The sequence below is a fragment of the Manis javanica genome, chromosome 7 (assembly GCF_040802235.1).
Source record: "Manis javanica isolate MJ-LG chromosome 7, MJ_LKY, whole genome shotgun sequence".
Lineage (NCBI taxonomy): Eukaryota > Metazoa > Chordata > Mammalia > Pholidota > Manidae > Manis > Manis javanica.
In genome coordinates this window covers 55,217,755-55,235,573 of record NC_133162.1, presented here as the reverse complement: position 1 = coordinate 55,235,573, position 17,819 = coordinate 55,217,755, and the positions used below count along the sequence as shown (strand labels likewise).

Genomic DNA, 17,819 nt, shown 5'->3' with positions numbered 1-17,819 from the left:
TTAGCCCAGCTAAGGGGTATTGCCAATGCTGAACTCAGGCTTACTCTACAGGCCACATTCCTGCCATTCCATGACACTGCCTCTTATCCAGCAACCTTCCTGCCTCCTTCCAGACCACCCACCTACTCTGCAAGCCCCAGTCTGGCGGTAGGTGCTTAAGACAACACCTCTGTCCTCAAGGAGCTCACAGTCCCCAGAATGAGACACATAGGTAAATACATAACTACAGTGCAAACTATCCAGGATGCTGACAGAGAGGCCAGGCTCCCTAGACATCTGGGATCTATGTACACAGAGCAGCAAACAGGGCAGGTTCCCTTTACCTAATTAGGGTCCACACAATCCCCTCCCTGAAAAGTCCAGTTGCTGCACTACAAATCCTCACTCTCCCTGCCATCTTACGTCACGGGTGCCAGAGGAACCTAGGTAACAAGGCCAGGGGAAACCCTCAGGAAGCACCAAGCTTTGTACAGCAAGAGGTAGTCCTCAATAGTTCCTGCCTCCTAAAATCCTCAAATCTGCCAGTGGTTTTTAACCCCTAAAGAGACAGCTCTATTTGCATGACAATAACCCAGTAATTAAATAGATTCCAAAGTCCTATGACCCAAATTTAAGTCTAGGCCCACCTCTCACAAGCAGTATGACCTCAGGCAAGTTACTTATTTTCCTTAAGTTTCGGCTTTAGCTATGAAAAATGGGCATGAAAATAACAGCTGCCTCATAAAGAAGTGAGAAAAAAATGGAATCATCCTCGGGAACCACTCTGCACACTGCTTGGTACAGAGCGAGCACCTAAGATGGTTGTGTTATTACAGCAACGTGTCTTTGAGAGTTTGAAATCCTGGTGTTGGTGAATTTTCATTTTCCAAATTAAAAAAAAAAATCCTTAAGGTAAAACATCAAAATCAACTGCACAGGGTAAGAAAAGCAGACATACTACAGTACTGGGTTACTCAGAGACATAAAACTTGTTATTTAAGGTTCCAGATGTCTAAGAAATAGCTTATCATTTAGAAGAATCTCTGAATTAAGTCCACTTTGCTGTGTAGCTGTGAAAATATTAACTACCTACGTATAGTGCAATAGTTAAAAGCACAAGCTAGAGAGTTAGACTATCCAAATTGGAATTTCAGCTCTACTACTAATTAGTGTAGGAACATTGAGGGAACAGTTTAAAGGCTCACACCTCAGTTTCCTCATCTGTACAATGGGGATAATAAAAATTCTTTGTGGGGCAGTTGTGAAAATTTAATGAGCCTCCCCCTATAAACCCTTTCTGGCGCATTTTAAATGGTCAGTAAATTTCCTGGGAGAAAAGACATGAATCTGGAAATTTAATTCTTCATCTTCCGTTTCATGCCAGGAACTTGGCAGTCACCCTAGAATCTGATCTCTCCCTCTCACATCCTACATACAATCCATTGCCAAGTTCTATTGAGTCTTTCTTTAAATATCTTTTGTATGTAACCCCCGCTCTCTACTGGCACAGTCTCCATCCTAGTTCAGACCCTCACCATCTCTCATGCTTACATCACTATTAGTGCTTCCTGATTGTTCTCTCAGCTGTTGTCTGTAACACTGAGGCTTGGCTAATGGCTTTAACCATAAAGCCACTCAGTGCCCTCTTTCTACTACCACCATTAAAGTCCTTCAAGTTCCTCTCTCCTTTGAGCAGGATAATTGCCAGTCCTGAATGATGGCATACGTTTTTCCAAGACATTTTTTCTGACATACAGTCATGTCCCCTTTGTGCCCAAATAATGTTTCTCATACACTCCAGTGTTCCCTACTTCCATCATTTGGGCATGTGATTCCTGTCTTGCTTTTCTATCCCAGTCACTCCTTCTTCAAGACTCAGCTTCACCGACTCTTCTCTGAGCCTACCTGAGTTGAACTGGGTAACTTCTGTAGGCTCCTGAGGCTCCCTATTCATACTTTACCTGATTAACGGTGCTCTTATCTTTCTGATCCCTGTGCAGGAAATTACTGCACTGTTCCCAGTATGCCTTGTTTACCTTTGTTTGCAACATTGAATGCAATGCCTGATCCACAGAAGTCACTCAATGAATGCTTGCTGAATGAATGTACGAATGCAAAAATGAAGCAATGAATATTCATTCCTGTACTGCCAATGAAGAGCTCTATGAGTTTGACATCAATAATCAGAAAAAGTATTAATCATAGATAGAATTACCCCTTTATCCCAGTATATTCCTGTGACAGTCTCACATATACATTTCTTTTTAATATAAATTTCCTTAGGTTATATCAAATTTTTTGACTAGAGATAGTGAATACATACAAGTATACATGCATACATCAAAAAAACATTTATTGAATAAATTAGGGTCATTTCTCCTAATGTTCCTCACTGTTGGATTGTATTTTGTAGTTTATGCAGAGAGAGTACAAAACGACATAGGTAACATTTGGGCATGTAATTACTGTCTTGCTTTTCTATCCCAGTCACTCCTTCTTCAAGACTCAGCTTCACTGACTCTTCTCTGAGCCCACCTGAGTTGAACTGGGTAACTTCTGTAGGCTCCTGAGGCTCAATACCACAAGCCAGTGTCCAAGGAAAGTGTCAGGCTGAAGAGCATTTGTGACTTCTAGCCCTTATGGGTTCATGGTAGCTGGGGCCACCTACCAACTGCCACCTGTGGGCCAGGGACCCTGCTGGGCACAGGAGATATAAAGAGTTCCTCTCTTTAAGTTGCTCAGTCAGGGCATGGATCCAATATTAACCTGCCCAAAGGCACTCTGTCTACCCTTGGCATGTCTTCCACTTACAGCCAACCAAGGCTGCCATCAGGACAGGAGAGTCAAGGGGAAAAATACATCATAGGAAAGCAATGAGAAGGTGTGAATAAGGGAGATTTGGAAATGCAGAAGTAAGAAAGTTTAAAACTAGATACTCATTGAAAAAAAACATTTTTTTACTTCATCTAGAAAAATTGGTGATAAAAGATTAAAGGTTCATCCATGTAGATGTATTCCTTTTTAACAAATAGGAAGATTTCCCTTTTCTTGACACTAATGTTGTTGTGCCAAGAAAAAGACACATCATTATTAAAATTCAACTAATTATAAATTCCTAGAAGTTTCTTTTTTTTTTTGGGCTGGTAATCACTTATTCATGGTTATCAATATTCCTAATAGACCAAATGTATACCTCATTGGATTTTTTTAAAAACTGATGAAATGTGAATCTGATGTTATTTTTACATATTATGATTTGATAATACGACTTAACAATAGTCCACACTGTCAATGCTGTGTCATATTGATATACTCAGGAAAGGTTCACCTTGGGCTTGTTCAAACCCAAACTGCAGGGGTAGCGTGAACCAAATTCCCTAGTTTATAAACTAGAAACACCTTAAGTTTTTTTTTTCAAGCTTTTCTATATTGCGATTTGATTTCATGAGAGTACTCAGCATTACTTTTATATAATTAAAAGATCCTGGAGGATATTTTTGCATATGACCAAGGGCAACAATCTCCATAAGAATCCACAAAATTGTTAAAGGGAGCTTTTCCAAATGACATGGACCCTACAAAATGGAGCAAAGTAACCCACAAGCCTTAATTCGGACCTCTGAAAAAGGCAGAAAGAGAAACTCGAAGTTGAATCAATTCACTTTGCAGACAGTGTTACATATGCTATACCACTGAAAGAAATCTAGATTGTGCCTTCAAAGTAATTTAATCTTAACTTTGCCCATGAAAAGTAGTTCATGAAATCACTCTATGAATATTAAGTCTCTTTTAATAGGGAATATACATATTATACTGTGTTAGGAACTAACAAGTACAACATGAGCCACTTTTTGAGTCTACTCTGTGAGTGTCCTGAGAACAAAACGTTTAACTCTGCTTGCACAATGACATAGTGATATTGATATTTCTCTATGTTCCCTTCAGGTTGCTAAGAGATTTACATTGGACAGACTCTGTTGTACTCATAATAAAGCATTTGCTTCAGCTCAGTGAGTCCAGAAGCTCCCTTTGCCTCACCCCTTCCCTATTTGGGTTCCAAGTCAAACAAGGGCCCTGGTCCCAACGCAGCAGGCTGTCATTGCTGCCATACAAAATGCTGTGGGTAAGCCCAGCTCAGCTTACAACTCCTAGATAGGGTATGGACAGCAATGAGGACATTGTGTCTTTGTACAAATTTATGTACCTTTACCCTTGTTTCTGGGAAGCCAGTTTACTGTGGTGGGGTGGGTAAAGATGTGTGGAGAGGGAGAGGGGGCAGTCAATAGTGACCTACCCACAGACAGACTTAATACCATTAGACCAGAAGCAGAATATAGCAATTTCATGACAACTCTGCTGTGCAAGACTTTGAAATGTGCTTGCATAGAATTTTCTAACCTTAAATTTTTACTTTTGGGAAAATATATTCAAGAGGTTGATTTATAAGAATACTGAAGTGAGAACTATTTATATTTAACATCATGCTGCAAAATAACAGTAGCCCTCCAGACTCGGTCAATCTCATAAAGTCTACCATGCAACAAAAGGCAGTGAGGCTTCCCTTGTATGCCTAAACTCTGAAGAAAAGGGCAAAGGCACCCAAAATATTAGTGATCACTCCTGAGGAGAGGTACATGTGTGGATGAGATCTGCATGCCATTTACAAAGCACATGCCTCACTGCTCAGAGCAAATTAAGAATATCTTTCCCTTGGGAATTCACACAAAGAGACATAAAAATGCTTTGTGACCTGACTTCTGTACTCAGATCATGGAGTTTTAGTCAATTTTTATTAATTGTCATGGAGGCAAAGTGTTTTGGGGCCTCACTCCCATGTGGGTACCTAGGAGTCATATTTAAGGGCACAGCCACCAAACACATAGTAAGTACTTTCAGGCGGTAATAAAACACAACTGACCTAGAATATTCCTCTTTTTGTTTCCCCAGCATTAGAGTATCAGTAAGAGATAGTCAATGCTCATGCTTTGCTCAGAAGCAATCAGTGCTGAAGGCTGCAAGTCCCTGCTATGTCATGGGAATTCCGGCATTCAGGATCACCACTCACCCAACAGAGAAAAAAACAAACCTCTGTGATTTTAGCTTTATTTAACAAAAGAAAGTTATGTCTAGCAGCTTATTTCCATGGCACAACCTAAGTAAAAGCATCTCATCGAGATAAGAGGCAAAAGGAGAGAAAGAGGGAAAAAAGAGCTAAGCAGGAAAGGACTTTTCTGCTATGTCTTTAAGGTCACAGATCTGCCTGAGAAATGCACACATGTGACACAGTTCTAGCACAAAAGCTCCTTTTCCACAAGACAGACCTCTCAGAAGTACAAAATCTGGCTCTCTGACCTCTTCCCTCAAACCTAAGTCACCGCAGTCCATTTAACCTTGACTGGGCTGGGAAGAAACTACTTTTGACTCCCTTGCAACACCTTTCTGTGTCATGGAAACCTGCCCACGCCTGTGCAAAGTAAAAGCAGCCCTTCCGCATCGGCACTGCAATCACCCCACAGGACACATCCCCTTGCCTAGCCCATCCGATGGCCATGCTCTGCCATAGGGTTTTTATCATCTGTTCCTAATTCACACACCCCACTTACACCCCATGTGTCCTGTAAAAATAGCCCCTTCATTCTTCTACCAGATGCCAAGAGAAGATTAAAACAAAAGGAATCCAGGCAAGATATATGCTCTGGCATACATAGCTACCTTTTTCTTCCGATCCCGGGACCGTTTGCGGTGCTTCCTTTTTTTCTCAGTCTCTTCTTCAGCATTGATTTCTAAATCCCTGTTTTTCTTTAATTGTGAGGCTGCATGAGCCATAATGCATTTAAAAAGATCCTCTCAAGCACGCAGGGCTTCCTTGTAAAAGGTGATATCCTCAGGCACCTTTAATCAGGCTTACGGCAGCATTCCAATCACTGGAGAAACCTTGGACTAGAAGCAAGAGGACATTCAAAAGGCAAAGAGGCTGTAGAAGCTGAAGCTTTAAAAACCCAAATGATGGTGTCGAGACTTCATCCTATACCTTCCTCTACCTGAACCTTTACATGAGAGTGCAGCCATCGTAATGCATTTACCGTAGTGAAAAAGACAGCTGGGACAGAGGAAGCTGTATTATGGCTGTATCCCCGGCCACCAGCTGGAAGTGTCTAAGTGATTCCTCAGAAGGGGGAATGCTGCAAAGGATGCTTCTCTGAAGGGAAAAAATCAAGAGTCACCACACAGGCAGGAGCAAAAATCCAGCACTAATTCTGAAAACCTATTTTAGAATCCTTCAAAAAAAAAAAGACAGGACTGCAATTTATACATCGCCACTAGATCTGCACAGAGCATAATTTAACCCCTAAGAGAATGGAGCAGCTCCTACTGTAGTTTAACTGCAGATGGTGACAAAAATATATAAAATAAGTTTTCACAAAATACCCTAAATTTTGCTGTAGAGATCCTGACTGCATTATGGGGAAGACAATGCACGCATTGCCGGTCTCAACAGTGGGTCCTTTATGCTGAACTATCAGCCTAAATGCATTTTGTGGGAGAGGACTACAGAAGGGCCTGTTGTCTCTTAAAAACAACACGCTCATTACAACACATTGTACAGAAAGACGTGAGCACGCTGGCGTACGGAACAGATGCCTGATTCATAGGAGTTCCCCAGGACTCTCCTCTCATGTGGTCCAATGGCCAGAGCACGGGGAATCTGGGCTGTTATCAGGGTTTCTGTCCTGCTGAAATGTACACTTGGGCTTTCATATTAGAGTTTGCTTCAATCACCTTACTATTTTTGCCACCTGGGTCCTCTGACTGCAGCCTCTGAATATTCATGATGTGAAGTGAAGCGGCAGTGCCCAAAGCCTGCTGGGCTATCTTCTGTGAGGATGAACGCACTGGAAGAAATTTACTAAGTCAGGAACACTTATACGCAGGTGGTAGTCACGCAGCTTTAGTAAGAAATGGCTAAGATGTTAGACTGGGCCTAAAACAGTCAGTATAACAGTCGGGCCCTCATAAGAAATTCTAAATTCACAAAGAAAATGAGGAGAAAAAAGAAAGACCACATTCTCTTGAGAAGACTTAGTACATATGCTTCCAAGACAAAAGTCCGTAACTTCGGAGATCCATGCATTTGGCTTTGCAGGACTGACTGATGAAACATGTGAAGGCAGGTTCAGAAAGTCCACAGTGGGCACCCACTGATTTAGGTGGGGTCTCTGGTGCTGCCGTCCTCCTGCCTCATAAAAGCCCCTAACTGTGAGCTGCTGCAAAGGACATTCACTCACCATGTTTCTGATTTGGAAACCAAAGACCTTCCCCCTCCTCCCGTCCTAGGGAGCCTTACAGGTCTCTGTCAGAAAGTGACAGACAATAGAAGAGGAAGGCCCCGCCAGAGACTTCCGGTCCTACCACAGGAAGACGCCCACTCCTCTCGGCCTCACCGTGAACCACGTGAAACATGCTCCGGCCAAACACCTCCCTAGAGCCTCCCGCGTACTCGGATGCGCATGCGCCTGCTTTCCCACAGACCATCTTCTTGAGGAGGAGTTCCGGAAAGGGTCTCCGCTGCCCGCGAAACCATCATCTGACAGAAAGGAGGCCAATTAACTGCAACTGTTCCAAAAGCGATAAATCATATTTGGATCAGTAATAAAATTAAGTGTTTTCTACCAGAAGAATTTTTATTGTAATAGGTGGTGGAGAAAAGAACAAAAATCAGAACTTTTGTATGCTCTCTCCTATAAACCATCCAGGACTTTTGAGGAACATTCATAAGTTTCCTTCGTTTATTCTCAGCAAGTTGAAGAGGACAGCCAGCTGAAAAACTGGCTGGTTTCCCACTGGCTCCTGGACCTTTTTTGTTTTTCCCCTTTCTTTATAGGCGCTAATGATACTTGAAAATGTATTTATGTAAGTACACTTGATCAAGGTAACCTTCTCTGTCCAAGGCTGGCAAAGGTATACTTGCCCGTTGATCTTTATCAGCAAGAGCAGAGTTGGAAATTAGGAAAACAGGCCATTCGTGTTTCTCAACGCATTTCTCTCTAGAACAACTTTTTGCTTCCCAAAAATGTTCCAAAGTCGAGAATTCATCATGACTTTTGTGCTGCCATAATATAATTTTTTTGTCAATTTGGGTTTTGCCATAAAGTGGTTAACCCATCAAAAATAAATTCTACAGCAGGACTAGTTTAGATTTTGTTTCTTACAGCAAAGGTGGGCTTTTGTTGTCCATTTCTAAACTAGAAGAACTTTTAACAATGCTAACACTGCCAAGTCAGGAAGCCCTGTGGGTCTGAGACTGTGATTTTTAAATTACTAAAGTCTTAGTCCCTCTCTCCATACCCAGTGCACACCTGATGGGTAACTACCAAGCTTCTTGTGTACTTACTCTCAACTAAAGGTAGCCACAAGTATTAGGGCTTCATCCCTCCCAAACGGAATTAACACTTCTTTCAGTAATTCTAGAAAACATGTCCTTTTCAGCCGAGTCCTTTTCAGCCGAACATGAAAACAACCTTTAACAACTTTATTCTTTGGTTGAAGACTTATAACACTTTCCCAAATAAGGTCTCAAGATTTGCTCTCTTCTGGGAGATTACACAATTAGTACGAATCTGCAAAGTAAAACTGGTTGCAAAGCTAGTACAAACGCCTGTATCTGAGCTAAGTGGCAGGTCTCTGACCGCAAGAGGGAGATACAGAAGTAACATTCTCGCAGACACCCCATCTGAAACAGTAATGCAAAGGGTCACTCCGATACAGGGGACTTCTCCAGTCCTACTCCCAGACCTTGGCCATGAGGGTGTAATGGTCAGGACTTACACAGGATAGGCTGGCCTGTGCATGGAATGTCAAAGCTATTGAAAGCTTAAGGAAAAGTAATTCTCAAGCTACTTCTCTCAAGGAAAAAAAAAATCTGTTCTGGTTTTATAAAAAGTCCCATGTATAAGAATTCCTAAACCAGCAATGCAAAAGATTGTCCCTAAAAGAGTGATCTTCAAAACTTTCATTAGCTGCAGAAATCTTTCTCTGAGTAAGCCCTATAGGAAAGGCAGTTACAATAAATATAACAGTGGAGCTCCTTGACTGAACTGAAGGAATGGCATCCTAGAGCCCTGGCTCTTTGGCCCCCTGACCCTTACTCCAGAAGGCAGATTGAGTGAGCACAATTTGAAAACCATCACACTGTGGCAAGGAGGGGCCCTGGTCTTTCCTTGCTTATACCTCTGTTACCAGAAGTCATGTCAACAATATGTCTCCTCCTGTTAAAAGCTGCCTCATGATTTTGTTAAAAATTCTTTGATTTTTTTTTTTTACCAGAACTGACATATTTCATTTAGAATACTTCCTGTCCATGCATTACTACAGCATAAAAGCTAGCACAAAGCAAGCAAAAATCACTGGAATAACATTTATACCCTAAATGATTTCCAATTCATGAATCAAAAACCTGTGATTAAATATTGCATTGCAAACAAAACCACATCAATTCACTGGGATGTTTTAAGATATCACGCCTGGGAAATTTTTCTCCCCAATTTTGGCATACACCTTGCCAGGATTCCAAGGCAAACCTGGACTATTACTTCATCCAATTAATAACCTGACTACTCTCAGCTGTCATTTTATACTGTGTCTCCACATTGTTGAGCTGAGTCGACACACAGCATACATGATCTCTATGGAGATGATACTGCCGCCTGGTTCATTTGAGGTTACGATAGCTGCACATTTTGAAAATATATTAGTGATGTAGAGAAGTGGAAACTAGTAGGCAGGAATGAAAAGAAAAAGAAAAATGGTTTCTGCCTGCCAGGGAGGCTGCACTTCCCCAACCCTAACCCCTGGCTCTTGGAAATGAGCAAAGTGTGTTTTGATGTAATGAAAACTATTCGTGCTGCACCCACTTCAGTTTTCTCAGAGCAGAGCAGCCTCACCATAAGGGAGTCAAAATATTTTTCCTTCACAAAGAAAAATGGATCTATCATCATTTCATTAATTTTGGCATTCTAGATAAAGATGATGTCAAGAGACCTTGAGGAGGTGCTGAACAACATGGGGAACAAGCAAGCACTAAACCTGTCAGTGGCTGTAAATGACAAAAAAGTGCCCTGGGTAACTCTCAATTCATAGTCGCACAGTATTCTTCATTTTCAGACAACATGAAATCCATTAAAAAAAAAAAAAAAGCCAGACTGGCTGGACAACACTGAGGGACTGTTGGTCCTTCCCATATTCCTCGTAGGGGTGGCACCTTCGGATAAACAAGCCCTGCCCGCAGCTCCATCTGTCTCAGCTCTCCATGTGCCTCCATCCCTAGAGCACACTGGCTGTCCAACTAACAGGCCTGATCTCAGTGCTGGGAGCCAGCTGCTTCTGGCACCTCACATGTGCAGCTGGGCACAGGCACACAGGACAGCTTCCCCAAGTCTCTTCATCACACCCACACTGGCCAGCAGAGAGAGGAGTCTCTCACTGTACATGGAAGCCCCCGAAGTCCCTGATCTTTGTCTGACCCCAAGGAGGAGGCCGGTAGAGCCAGGCAGAGCACTGGGAGCAGAGTCAGCGCCAAGAGTGGTAGGCAAACGCAATGCACCGGACAAGCCACTTTCCCTCTGGGCTCCTGTTCCTATGGGAGGAGGTAGCTAGGCCGACTGACTTGGAAGCCATCTTCTCATGAGCCCAAAATGCTGTGATCTGAGGTGACAGATGGTTGTAGGTATTTGGATATAAAGAAAGATACACAGAAAAGGTTTAAGAAGAGTTATAATCTGTGTCGGCCAATACAGTAGCCACTGGTCACATTTAGCTACTGGGCACTGAAATGTGACTAGTATGTCCAGAGAAGGGAGTTTTAAATGTTATTTAATTTAAAAAATAAATTTAAAACTGTAATGAATTTAGATATTGGAACTCATTTAAGTGTGTTTGGAACAATTTGGATATAGGAATCTACCCTTAACTTTAAATTTTATTTTAAAAAATGCAGATTCAGTTTTTCCAGTGATATGATAATTAAGCATCCAAACTGAGATATAAAATAACACTGGATTTCAAGACTTTGTATGAAAAAAAGCAATGTAAAACATCTGTAATACTTTTATATATTGAGTCATGTTGAAATGAGGCCATTTTGGCTATGTTCAATTAATTAAAATATATTAAATTTCACTTTCTAAAAACCTTTCTAAATGTGGCTATCAGAAATTTCAAATTATATGTGTGGTTCACACTATACTTCTGTTGGACAGTGACTGTCTATATAAAGAGCTTATATTAACAGCAAGACAGTCTAATTTTCCAGAAATTATCATCCTGAAGGCAGGTATTTCTCCAGACAAGCACTGGGAGACACTTCACTGTCCCTTGTCACACTTCCCTTTTACTGGAAGAGGCGAAGCACCAAAGCCATACGCACTCAGGCCCGCATGGGCTCGCTCACTCCCTCTGCTGTGTTCGGTACTGGGCCACAGAGGTAATGAGACTTGGTCCCTGCCCTCAGGTCATCAGTGGGAAGGAGAGAAAAATAAACCAACAGTTCCAACACATGCATGGGTGCTGTGGAAGCAGGGACATGGCATCTAAAATAGAATGGGGAGATCAGCACTCAGAACAATGCTTTCTCGGGCAGGTAGGGAGTCTTGTTCACCACCCACAGAATTTACAATTTCACAAGTCAACCCCTCACACTCTAGCCCAGCTGACCAACTGCTTATGCACTGAACTGATGACATGGAATTCCCTTTATGGCCCAGGTACTCTGATGGGTGCTGGTGATACAATAGTAAGACGGATGAGGCCCTATTCTGCAGCTTCATTCTTGTGAGTATGGGATGGAGGGAGTAAACAAGATAAATAAATGAAGAGGTCAGTTTCAGATACTACCAAGTTATGAAGGAAACCAAGCAGTATGACTGAACTGAAAGTGAGTAGATGGGGAACAACTGTTCATGGACTCCCTTCTTCTTTCCATTTTTAGATTATCCAGGAAAAATACATCAAAGATAGTGAGGAGCCAATTGAGTTGAGTCTCCCACTCTATTAGGGTGGATTTCCCCCAAATGGCTCTCTAAACCAAGACGCAGATTGCAGTAGCTGATAGTAAGTGTGAATTCTCAAGTAATACACTTATTTCAAATGCATTATTATAGAAGATAGATGACAGGCAATGTTTTTGCATCACTTACCTCCTAAACTATCTGGATAATTGTAGCTTCCATCACCTTTTATTAATAGATAATTCAATAACTATTCCAATAAGCTTAATGGAGTAAGACCACCAAGGAATGGGATAAATTTTCCTAAGCATCTTTGTGGGGATACTTCTCATTGTTTCATAGCCAAACATAACATTACATACTTTATAAAATGACATTTTTAGATGGTTCATTAAACCCTTGTTATCTAATGTTTATATACTAATCATATTTAAGATGGTCCAAAGGAAAGACAATGATATCAAGCAAGACAAAAGAGCTCTTACTCCAACTTTGCTACAAACAGCTCTCAGACCTTAGAGACGTCACTCTGCTTCCTCAGTCCTTGGTTCCCTATGTGTAAAAGGAAAGGAATTATAAAGCATCTCTCCCAGAATACACTCTGTGATGCTGAAATGCAGTTACAGTAAGGATGCAATGACTGATGTAAGCATACCTCTTGGGTTAGTGTGTGTCTGATCAAGATGGAAGGGAAGAAAGTTCACTTTCACAACATTTCTTTTAAGAGGGTAACGAAAAGTTAAAGGTGTTAAGGAGATAAGATCTGAAAATTCAGGAAACTGCTCTCCTACTCAGATCATTTGCTGACCCTGTTTATAAGGGATAGAGTGGCACATACAAGAAAGCAAAGGTTTTTATTTCAAGAGAATGAAGTATCTGATTAGTTGACTCACGAGGTCATATTAAAGTGGCCAAGGATAGGTTAACAACTAAACACTATGCCAGATACTGTAAAGGAAATCCGTAAGCTATTCACACTAAAACTCAGGCCACAGTTTTCTAATCATATTGGGCACCATATCAATCATGCACAGATACAGATTCATGCCTGTCAGAAAAGAAAAAAAACACTGATTTTTTTGTATTTGGCACTGACTTACTGCCATAGGAAGAGCTACACGCAGAGTTTATCACCTCTTCTTTCTGTAAAATGGGAATACCAACACCTGCTTCTTACCAGTATGTTTAAAAAGCTAATGATTATGAAACAATGTAATCCCTACAAAAGACAAAAACATGTAAACATGGGGCATTATCAACTTGGTGCTGGCTGTCCCATAGACGGGCACTCAGGCGCATTTAGGATTCCTCTTCTTCCTACTTGTCCTACAATTTGTTAAATTTTGGTAGGTTTTCTCTTTCATGTTGCTTCAGAAGGCCAACTATCAATTAGACTAACTATAAACTTTCTATTATGTGTCCACAAATTTGCACCTATTTATTTGTCCTTCTATTTTATCATGGCAGGATATAATCACAGGAGTTAGTCAAGTTTGAATAGTCAAAACATCCTATTTGGGATACAAGGTTTTATGTTTGGGAAAAAAAGTTATAAGGCCCTTTAAAAAAGGGGGAAAGTTGAGACCTATCTCATTCTTTTCCAATTTTTCTTTAAAGAAAAGGATAGAGTGGGGAGAAGGCCTTTCAAATATTGTGAGGTGTGGCTTGACTCAGGAAGATTTCGTCTTACTCATTTTTTGGATTTTCTAAGGTAGAGGTCAACAAACATTTTTGTAAAGGGCCAGACAGAAAGCCAACTGATCTGTGGCACCTGCCTGACTTTGCTCTTGTAGTGCAAAAGCAGCCCGAGATAGCTTGTAGCCGAGTGAATGTGGTTATGATCCCATAAAACTTTATCTATGGATACTTTAATTAGAATTTCATGTAATTTTCACACATCATCAAATATTATCCTTCTTTTGATTTATTTTCAACCATTTAAAAATCTAAATACCATTCTTAGCTTAGCTACACAAAAAACAGGGGAGGATTTGACCCGAGATCCATAGTTTGCTCACCTCTCTAAGGTTGTTGGTGACGTATTGTTCTGAGAGTCTCAGGTTAAAGTGAGTGAGTGGACAGTAAGATCAAACCTGATACTTGGAATATTTACATGTATATACACATACATGTATATTCACACATGCATATGTGTGCATACATGTAAGTACTGTGTGAATGTGTGCATATTTGGATAATACCCATGGAAATCTATCCTCTGATTTGAACATACTTGTCATTTGAGTGATGAAAAGATGTATGTTTCTATGGGGGCATTTTCTATAATATGTACAGACAAGTCAATTTTTAAAATTAATTCTCTCATTGACAAATATTTATTGGGCCTTTATTGAAGTAGCATAGTCTTACACATTTTTTAAGACACCCAAATTCAGCAAGTACTCAGTGAAGTGAGAGCGAGTACAAAAACAATTTTAAGTAGCACAGCTAATTGCATGTGCCATTCCATTTGATCGGCATCTGCCCTGGAGTGAGCCTCCAACAGCATATTTATATGATAAATATGATACTCTCTATGCAATGAATAGGATATCTAGTTTACTATGTATGTTCTATTTCTTCCCCTGGGGTGGGGGCATGGCAGAAGAAGTTCTGATCCTTTATACTTTATTTGTAATTTACTATTATATTGTTTTTATTTCCTAATAAATGACTTCAGTTCCTTTGTATAGCAAAGGACCAGAATAAACACATATTTATGGAGTATCTCATGTATTTCTAATACTGTACTAAACCTAATGGAAAATTAAAGAGAAAATGAATAACTTTTAAAAATATCAGAATCATGATTACAGACTTAAATGCTTTCTTTTGGCATTATTTCATTAAAAGAACAAAACTTGGATGTCTGTCAATAGTTAATGAATGGTGCAAATTTCAAACAACTATCTTGCTTTTAAGATGTGGAAACTATGGAAAGGACACACTTATGCCTATGATCTAAAAGAAATGATCTGAAGGAGACTGGATTGTCCTTTAAAGGAACGTAAGATAGGTTTGCTCCCCTTCTTCTGCCCCCATCCCCAGCCCCTAGCCCACTTAACTGTCATTCAGAGAAAGGGGAAAGCCAGATTGTTTTGGGGATTAGCAATGAGAAAAGTCCCAAGTTTCACCTCAAGGTTGTTATTAAATTCTAGTGCACGTTGGCAGAGAGACAAAATTCAGGCCATCTGAGAGCTCTTCGGGAGTCTTGGTCCAGTTCCTAATGAGCAGGTGTTGACATGGAAAAAGGCTGCCTAGGAAACGGTGCAGGCCTGGGGCAGCTACAGTTAGCAAGGTGTGTGGAATCTTCCCAGGGCTTCCTTTTACCCCAAGAAATGGTGCACTCACCTCTGCATGCCCAGGCAGGCTTTGTGTCTTCCGGAAGCAAACCGAATAATTCAGTAAAAATGTTTAAATTGCGGTTTATTTGGCAGATATGGTGACTTTTAACATTTTGTCCCATGTTAAAAATTCTCTCCAGCCTAATTTAAATCTAAGTTAATATGGGCCCCAGAAAGTTTCAATATGCCCTCATGGACATGCTTCTGCATTACAGATTGCATGCTACATTCACTATTTCCTAGATGGAAACTGGTCTGAATAGTCTGTTCAAGGGGAATAAAATGTACATCAACATCTCCAATCCAGGGTTTTGTTTTGCAGCCATGGTACTAAAATCTAGTGAAATTGGCCAAAGTCTACATTCCACCATTCCACTACATGACAATAGTGAAAATAATGGGATTTGCTAAATAGAAATACCACTTAACTACATACATGTAATGTGTGTCACCCTGCCAGGGAGTTCAGTTAGACTGACAAGATGAGCACAGAATTATGGCAGTAGTTTATCACAGATACAATACCTGTGTCTGGAAGGAGTAGGAATGCTGATTCTGCTTCCAATCCAACCTTTCACAAGTCTTTTTCTCAACCGTGATGTTTTGAAATAAAACATAATGCTTATTAGAAAAGAATTTCCCCAGTGTTGATGAATACTGGTGAATGTTAATAGCAAAAACAAAAATCCTGAACTAACTACTGCATTTCAGAATGCCATGTTCTACTAGAGTGGCCATAAAACCAGTCTGCTGCCTAAGTAGATCATCTCAGGTTTTAGGTAACTGTAGATTTTATAAAGTATAATAGCTCTTATTATCTGGAAAATATAAAAAAAATACAAATAATTCTGAGAACTGTAGCTGCATAGACCTTTTTCAAAAAAGTCATTTTATTTTCCCTATGTCTTCAACGTGTATTCATCCTAAAAATTTCAAATCACAGATTAAAAACAGAAAAAAATCATATTTCCATCACCTCATGTCTGTTAGAATGGCTATTATCAAAAAGACAACAGATAGCAAGTGAGAAAGTAGAGACAAGTGAACCCCTGTGCACTGCTGGTGAGAATGTACACTGGGGCAACCAGTGGAAAACAGCCTGCAGTTTCCGCAGCTACCACACGATCCAGCAGTTCCACTTCTGGGTCTATATCTGAAGAAAATTAAATTAGTCTCTTGAAAAGATACCTACACTCCTGAGTCCACTGCAGCATTATTTACAGCAGTCAAGACATGGAAATAACTTAAGTATCCATCAAGGGATGAATAGATAAGGAAAACATGGTGTATATATACAATGGAATATTATTCAGCTCAGCCATAGAAAAAGAAGGAAATGCTGCCATTTGTGACAACATACCATAATGCCCTCAAGGTTTATCCAAGTGAAATAAGTCAGGCAGAAGAAGACTTATATGATCTCACTTATATGTGAAATCTAATAAAACAAATTCAGAACTCAGAAATGGGCTGAGTGAGATGAGTGAAAGTGGTCAGAAGGTACAAACTTCCAGTTATAAGATAACTTTTGGGGATCTAATGGACAGCATGGTGACCAAAGTTGACAACAGTGTGTCATATATTTAAAAGTTGCTGAAAGTAGATCTTAAAAATTTCTCATCACAAGAAAAAAAATGTTTAATATGGGAGATACTGGTTATTAACTAAATTTATTATGGAAATCATTTTGTAGTATGTACATATACCCAATCATCATGTTGTATACCCAAAATAAAACACTGTACGTCAATTATATCTCAATAAAACTGTAAAAAAGTCATATTTCCATCATTCAGAAATAACCACCATTAAAATTTTTTGGTATATTCTTCCAAGAATTTTTTATATATATACATATTTACATATAACTATCTTACCAAAAATATAACCTTACAAGTAGCATCACAATATGCTTTTAAATATGTATTATATATTAAATATATAAATATATTTACTTATATATTATATATTTATAGATTATATATTAAATATAAATATATATATATATATATATAAAATTACCATCTAGTGCAGGTCACTAAATACTCTTCTATAACTTTTAAATGATTGCATAATGTTACAGGTGATGAATATGCTGTATTTTTAAAACATCAAACCCCTCTTATGAGATATTTAGATTGACTCCGATTTTTCTGTGAGAGAAGCAATACTGTAAATGACTACTCGTCACCATGAGTTCACACATCCATAACGTAACTTAGAATATATTTCTATACATAGGTTTTCGTAAAGGTGAAACAAATTTGACCTAATAGGTAGGCACTTAAATATATACTTAGGGTATTAAACTACCATTTCTAACATCCTATTCTCAACTCTACTTACATTTTCTGTGCCCAAGAATTGTTCTGTCAACAAACAGGATGAGAACCCTAGAGAAATATATACCTATGCTAAGGTAAATAGCTTGCCTTTTATTTTACCTACAATTTACCTGATTCATAGCTAAGAATTATTTAAGACTCAAGCTGTA

General features: G+C 39.7%; 1 protein-coding gene across 7 annotated transcripts in view; it reads right to left on the bottom strand.

Annotated features, from left to right (window-relative positions):
- Positions 1–17,819, bottom strand: part of ANK3 (ankyrin 3) — a 661,312-nt gene that overhangs the window by 324,801 nt on the left and 318,692 nt on the right. The window contains exon 1 of one of the 7 annotated variants that reach the window (XM_073241007.1): positions 5,692–10,961. The exons of 4 other annotated variants lie outside the window; for them this stretch is intronic. In XM_073241007.1, the coding sequence (XP_073097108.1) occupies positions 5,692–5,805 (114 nt within the window). In that variant the 5' untranslated portion in view covers positions 5,806–10,961. Of the gene's footprint in view, positions 1–5,691; positions 10,962–17,819 lie in introns of those variants that run through there. 2 more of the 7 variants (XM_073241013.1, XM_073241009.1) reach the window with 2 other exon arrangements.